The sequence below is a fragment of the Pteronotus mesoamericanus genome, unplaced genomic scaffold, assembly GCF_021234165.1.
Source record: "Pteronotus mesoamericanus isolate MK-2021 breed Mesoamerican mustached bat unplaced genomic scaffold, CSHL_Meso_final scaffold_31, whole genome shotgun sequence".
Taxonomy (NCBI): domain Eukaryota; kingdom Metazoa; phylum Chordata; class Mammalia; order Chiroptera; family Mormoopidae; genus Pteronotus; species Pteronotus mesoamericanus.
Window position 1 is genome coordinate 26,095,947 of NW_026555312.1, and position 7,653 is coordinate 26,103,599.

The following is a 7,653-nucleotide window of genomic DNA, read 5'->3' on the forward strand; positions in this document are numbered from 1 at the left end:
GAATAGTTCCCCAATTTGAGGAGAGAAAAAGTCACAAAAGTCCAGGAAACACAGAGGGTCCCATTCCAGAGGAGCCCAATGAGGCCCACTCCAAGACACATCATCATTAAAATGGCAAATATCAAAGGCAAACAGAGAATCCTAAAGGCAGCAAGGGAGAAAAAGGTAGTAACATATAAGGGAGCCCCAATACAGCAAGCCACTGACTTCTCAACAGAAACAGTACAAGCCAGAAGGAAATGGCAAGAAATATTCCAAGTCATGAAAACTAAAGGCCTGTAATCAAGACTGTTCTACCCAGCAAAGGTCTCAGGTAAAATGGAAGGTGAAATAAGCAGTTTCCCAGACAAAAGAAGGGAAAAAGAATACATTTCCACCAAACCAGCACTGCAAGATATGCTTTAAGAAGATGAAGAAAAAGAGTGAGAGAGGGAGAGGAACACAGGTGCAAATGGGAAAAATGAATAAGTACCTATCAATAATAACTTTAAATGTAAATGGAAGAGACACAGAAGGAACTTCATAATACTGAAAGGAGGAATCCATCAAGAGGACATAAACATTATAAACCTATATGCACCCAACACAGGAGCATCCAAATATATAAGGAAAATGGAGGACTTCAAGAAAGATAGAGATAGCAACACAATTATAGTTGGGGATTTTAACACCCCACTGTGAACAATGGATAGATCTTTCAAACAAAACATCGAGGATATTGTGGAACTGAACAACACATTAGATCAAATGGATTTAACTGACATATATAGAACCTTTCATCCCAAAGAAGCAAAATACACATTCTTTAAAGGCATATGGAACATTTTTAAAGATAGACCACATGAGAGGACACAAAGAAAGCCTCAACAAATTCAAGAAAATTGATATCATAACAAGCATTTTCTCAGACCACAAGGGCTTGAAACTAGAAACCAACCTCAAGGAAAAAACTCAAAAACATTCAAACTCTTTGAGACTGAATAGCATGCTATTAAACAATGAATGGGTCAATAATGAGATCAAAGAAGAAATTAAGAAGTTTCTGGAAGCAAATGAAGATGATGAACACACAAGAGTACAGAACCTATGGGACACAGTGAAGGCTGTCTTGAGAGGGAAGTTCATAGCAACACAGGCTTACCTAATAAAGATAGAAACATTTGAAATAAACAACCTAACTGAACAGCTTCAAGAACTGGAGGAATGACAACAAACAAAGCCCAGAGTAAGTAAAAGGAAGAAAATAATCAAGATCAGAGCAAACTGAATGACATAGAGACTAAAAGAACAATTCAGATGATGTTCTTGGAAAAGATAAACAAAATTGACATGCCTTTAAGCACACTTGGCAAGGAAAAAAGGGAGAGAACCCAAATAAATAATATCAGAAATGAAAGAGGGACAATTGCAACTAATACCACAGAAATACAAAGGGTGGTAAGAAATTAGTATGAACAATTATATGCCAAGAAATTTGAAAACCTTGATGAAATGGACAAATTTCTAGAAAAGTATAACCTTCCAACACTGAATGAGGAAGAAGCAGAAAGCCTGAACAGACTGATAACAGCTGGTGAAATTGAAGCAGTAATCAAAAAACTCCCAGCACACAAAAGCCCTGGACCCGACGGTTTCACAGGAGAATTTTACAAAACATTTAAGGGAGAGCAAACCCCTGTCTTTCTCCAACTATTCCATAAAATCCAAGAGGGGAGTCTCCCAAACTCTTTTTATGAGGCCAGCATCATCTTAATCCCAAAACCAGGTAAAGATTCCACAAAGAAAAAACTAGAGGCCAATATCGCTAATGAACGTAGACACTAAAATCCTCAAAAGAATATTGGCAGACTGCATCCAGCAATACATTAAAAAGATCTTCCCCCATTATCAAGTGGGATTAATCCCAGGGATGTAAGGATGGTACAATATTCACAAATCAATAAACATAATACATCACATAAACAAAAGGAAAGACAAAATCACATGATCGTATCATAGATGCAGAAAAACATTTGGTAAGGTACAGCACCCATTTATGATAAAAACACTCAGCAAAGTAGGAGTAGAGGGAGCATACCTGAAGATAATACAGGCCATATATGAAAAACCTACAGCCAACATCACACTCAACAGGCAAAAACTAAAAGCTTTCCTACTAAGGTCAGGAACATGACAGGGCTGTGTGTTTTCACCACTTCTATTAGACATAGTGTTGGAAGTCCTAGCCACACCAATTAGATAAGAAAAATAAGTAAAAGGCATCCAAACTGGAAAGGAGGAAGTAGAACTATCACTGTTTGCAGAGGACTTGATAGTGTACATGGAAAACCCCATAGACTCCACCAAAAAACTTCTCGACTTAATAAGTGAATTTGGTAAAACAAGGGGGTACAAAGCCAATATTTAGAAATCTAAAGCATTTTTGTACACCAACAATGAAATATCAGAAACAGAAATCAGGAAAAAAATCCCACTTGCTATAGCAACAAGAGAAATAATGTATCTAGGAATAAACCTTACCAAGAAGGTGAAAGACCTGCATTCAGAAAGCTACACAACACTGAAGACAAAAATTAAGGAAGACACCAAAAATGGAAGCATATACTGTCTTCATGGATTGGAAGACTTAACATCATCAAAATGTCCATACTACCTAAAGCAATGTATAGATTCAACACAATCCCTATTAAAATACTAATGACATATTTCACAGATATAGAACAAACATTTCAAAACTTTGTATGGAACCATAAACAACCCCAAATAGCTGCAGCAATTTTGAGAAAGGACAAAGTAGGGGGGATCACAATACAGGACATCAAACTATATTACCAGGCCACTGTAATCAAAACAATCCAGTACTGGCATATGAATAGACACATAGATGAATGGACCAGAATAAAGAGCCCAGAAATAAACTCATGTCTCTATGATCAATTACTATTTGACAAAGGGGATAGAAGCATAAAATGGAGTAAAAATAGCCTCTTCAACAAATGGTGTTGGGAGATCTGTACAGCTACATGCAAAAAAATGAAATTCGACCACCAACTTACACCATACACAAAAATAAAATCGAGATGGATAAAAGGCTTAAATATAAGTTGTGACACCATAAAAGTCCTAGAGGAGAACATAGGCAGGAAAATCTCAGATATTCCACGCAGCAATATTTTCACTGATATGTCCCCTACAGCAAGGGACATAAAGGAAAGAATAAACAAATGGGACTTCGACAAAATAAGAAGCTTCTGCATAGCTAAAGAAAACATTAGCAAAATGGAAAAGGGAACCAACCGTTTGGGAAAATATATTTTCCAATGATTACTCAGACAAGGGTTTGAGCTCCAAAATATAGAAAGAACTCACAAGACTCCACTCCAGGAAGACAAACAATCCAATTAAAAAATCAGCAAAGGACTGAACATTTCTCCAACAAGGATGTACACAGGGTCCTCTGCATCACAAGCCATCATAGAGATACAAATTAAAACCACAATGAGATATCACTTCACACTGGTCAGAATGGCCATCATAAACAAATCAACAAACAAGTGCTAGTGAGGTTGTGGGGAAAAGGGAACCCTAGTACACTGCTGAAATGCAGACTGGTGCAGCCACTGTGGAAAACAGTTTGGAATTTCCTCAAAAATCTAAAAATGGAACTGCCTTTTGACCCAGCAATATCACTGGTGGGATTATACCCTAAGAATCCCAAAACACCAATTCAGTAGAACCTATGGACCCCAATGTTAATAGCAACACAATTTACAATAGCCAAGTGCTGGAAGCAACCTAAGTGCCCATCAATAAATGAGTAGATCAAAAAACTATGGTACATTTATACAACGGAATACTACACAGCAGAAAGAAGGAACCCCTACCCTTCGCAACAGCATGGATGGATTTGATTATGCTAAGCAAAATAAGCCAGAAGGTAAAAGACAAATTCCGTAAGATATCACCTATAAATGGAACCTAATTAACAAAACAAACAAGCAAGAAAGATATAACCAGCAATACTAAAAGACAAAACAAACTGACGGTAACAAGAGGGGAGGCAGGTGGGGGGTAACAGGGAAAAGAAGGGGAAGAGGCAAGTCAAGGAACATGTATAAAGGACCCATGGACAAAGCCAAGGTGGTGAAGGATTGAGGGTGGGAGATGGGCATGGTTGGCACAGGGGAACGTGGTGGCGGGAAAGTGGAGACAAATGTATTTGAACAATAAAAAAAAAAGAAAACAGGCTCTTTGCCACTTCTACTGCGAGGATGAAGACCATTCTCAGCAATCAGACTGTAGACATCCCCAAAAATGTCGACATCACTCTGAAGGGGCGCACAGTTATTGTGAAGGGCCCCAGAGGCACCCTGCGGAAGGATTTCAACCACATCGACGTAGAACTCAGTCTTCTTGGAAAGAAAAAGAAGAGGCTCCGGGTTGACAAATGGTGGGGAAATAGAAAGGAACCGGCCACTGTCCGCACCATCTGCATTCATGTACAGAACATGATCAAGGGTGTTACGCTGGGCTTCTGTTACAAGATGAGGTCTGTGTACGCCCACTTCCCCATCAATGTCGTTATTCAGGAGAATGGTTCTCTTGTTGAAATCAGAAATTTCTTGGGTGAAAAATACATCCGCAGGGTTCAGATGAGGTCAGGCGTTGCTTGTTCAGTATCTCAGGCCCTGAAAGATGAGTTGATTCTGGAAGGAAATGACATTGACCTTGTATTAAATTCAGCTGCTTTGATTCAGCAAGAGACAACAGTTAGAAATAAGGATATCAGAAAATTTTTGGATGGTATCTATGTTTCTGAATAAGGAACAGTTCAGCAGGCTGGTGAATAAAATCTAAGTTGTCCAGCTATAGAAACAGCACAGTGCCGAATGATTCCTCACATTTACTTGGGATATTCCTTACATTTATTTGTGTAATTTTAAAGATGGAATAAAAGCTGTGTATTGATCTGGGGAAAATAAAACAAACAAACAAACAGATAAATAAAAAGGAAAATTGGGAAGTCAAAAAATATATTTGTTTTAGGTGTACAGCATAGTGGTTAGACAATTATATAACTTACGGAGTGATTGCCCTGATAATTCCAGTATCTACTAGGCACCATATATAGTTAATACAATATTATTGACTGTATTCTCTATGCTGTTCTTTATGTCCTCTTGACTATTTTATTACTGCCAATTTGTACGTCTTAATCCCTTCAACCTTTTTCAACCTTTTCCCAAACCCTCCTCCTACCTGGCAACCATCAGTTTGTTCTTTATATCAGTGAGCTTGCCTGTTTCAGTTTTTATTTATTTATTTATTTATTTATTTATTTTAGAGTCCACAAATATTTAAATCATATGGTATTTGTCTTTATCTGATTTATTTCACTTAGCATGATACCCTCAAGGTCCATTCGTGTTGTTGAAAATGGTAAGATTTCATTCTTTTTTGTGGCCACGTAATATTGCATTACATATATACTCCACATATTCTTTAACTAGTTGCCTATTGGTGGACACTTAGGTGGCTTCCATATTTTGGCTATGGTAAAAAATGCTGCAATGAAGCACAATTTACAATAGCCAAGTGCTGGAAGCAATATAAATGCCCATCAGTAGATGATTGGATCAAAAAACTATGGTACATTTACACAATGGAATACTACGCAGCAGAAAGAAAAAAGAACTACTACACTTCAAGACAGCATGGATGGAACTAGAGAGCATTATGCTAAGCGAAATAAGCCAGGGGGAGAAAGACAAATACCATATGATCTCACCTGTAAGTGGAACCTAACCAACAAAACAAAGATGCAAGGAAAATATGACCAGCAACACTGGAAGAAAAAAGAAACCAACAGAGTCAAGATGGAAGGAGGGAGGGGTGGGCGGTGAAAGGGAAGGGAAGGGTCAAGTCAAGGAACATATATCAAGGACTCATGAACAAAGCCAAAGTGGGGAAGGACTGAGGGAGGGAGATGGGGGAGGGGGGCAGGGAAAAGTGGTGGTGGGAAGGCAGAGACAGATGTATTTGAACAAAAAAATAAATTAAAATAAATAAATAAAAGCCATTTTTCATTAAAAATATGCTGCAATGAGCGTAGAGATGCTTATATCTTTTCAAATTAATGTTTTAATAGTCACCATTTCTGAAAAGATTGTTCTCATATGACTATAGTATTGTAGAAATGATTTGTTCAAAAGAATTCTAGGTAGATACATGAAAGATAGCTAGGTAAGTAAGTATTTGGGTTGACTGAATTACATTTGGGTCACATAGATGCCTATGCACCTGAATCATGATGTGGATCTATTTCCTAAAACAAGTAAAGACTGAGTCACCTACTTTGGAATGATTTCCCTGGGTCCTTTCTTCCCCCCCGCCCCCCGCCGCCCCCCCGCTCCCGATCCTTTCTTATCATCATTTCCTCTGCTTCTGATGTTACTGAACTCACAGGATTCAAGAGCTGAGGTGCTCTGTTCAAAAATGAGGTGGTTGTGGCAAGGTAGTTTTACTTACTTGCTGCAAGTAGAGGAGACAGGGTATTCATCTCCAAAGCTCTGTCTTTATAAAGGGAGGCTTCCCATTGCTGATACACACTCTTTAGTCAATTACATGTTGACATCTTCTTTGCAGTTGGCTGTACTCATCAGGTTGAATCCCTGTCAGCGCATCCTGTTTACTGCTACATCAGCAAAAACACTGTGCTATGTTTTAACATTTAGCAAGAAAGATCATTTAGAACTGCCCAGACTTTGAGACTCTTGTCTTCTCTAACACTGACAATTATAAAACAGAGTTGGCAAAAATCTCATCAACACATTATCTTACACTAGGTTGGAGAAAAACAACAAATAATAACTTTAGTCTTATGCTCTAAAGTAATGATTGTGAAAACAATGCTCAGTGAAGACTGAGTAACACTATGAAAAAGTTATGCTAGGATATGACTTACAAAACAAGTTTTGTAAACTTACATGTCCCGTCTTTTCAGTAAAACAAAATGTGTATGTATCTATCTGGACAGGAGGTAAATGAGAGTACAGACATGAAAACATTGTGTTTACAAATTCTCCATAATATTATGTTCTCTTTATAATTAAAATGTATTGGGAAAAATAGCCCTGGCTGGCATGGCTCAGTGGATTGAGTGCTGGCTTGCAAACCAAAGGGCCGCCAGTTTGATTGCCAGTCAGGGCACCCGCCTGGGTTGCAGGTCAGGTCCTGTGGAGGGCGATCGAGAGGCAACCACAAATTGAGTTTCTCTCCCTCTCTTTCTTCTTCCCTTCTCCTCTGTCTAAGAATAAATAAATAAAATCTTTAAATTAAAAAAAGATGTATTGGGAAAAATAGGTAGTTGAATACACCCATATTCACAGATATAAAAATAGATTACAAACTGTTAATCCTTGGAAACTCACACTAAATGTGAACAGGGAAACAGAGAAATGAAAACTCGAACACTTGACTGATAAATATTTAATTGTCTAGTATGTACAGTCAATTGTGGGAGCAAGAAACAGGTAAAGGACAGTGAGTTCAGAGCTAACCAGCCCATTCCTCAGGCATGCACAGGACACTTTCACACCCCTTTGCAATTAACTACCAAGTAAACAAACTGATTAGTGCTGTTCTAGATGTATC

General features: G+C 38.1%; 1 protein-coding gene across 1 annotated transcript; it reads left to right on the plus strand.

The window, feature by feature from the left end:
- The first annotated feature begins 4,246 nt into the window (after nt 1-4,246).
- Nucleotides 4,247-4,823, plus strand: LOC129085687 (60S ribosomal protein L9-like). Its single transcript, XM_054592109.1, has one exon. It carries the CDS (start codon nt 4,272-4,274, stop codon nt 4,821-4,823), a length of 552 nt encoding a protein of 183 aa, XP_054448084.1. The 5' UTR covers nt 4,247-4,271.
- The last annotated feature ends 2,830 nt before the right edge of the window (nt 4,824-7,653 follow it).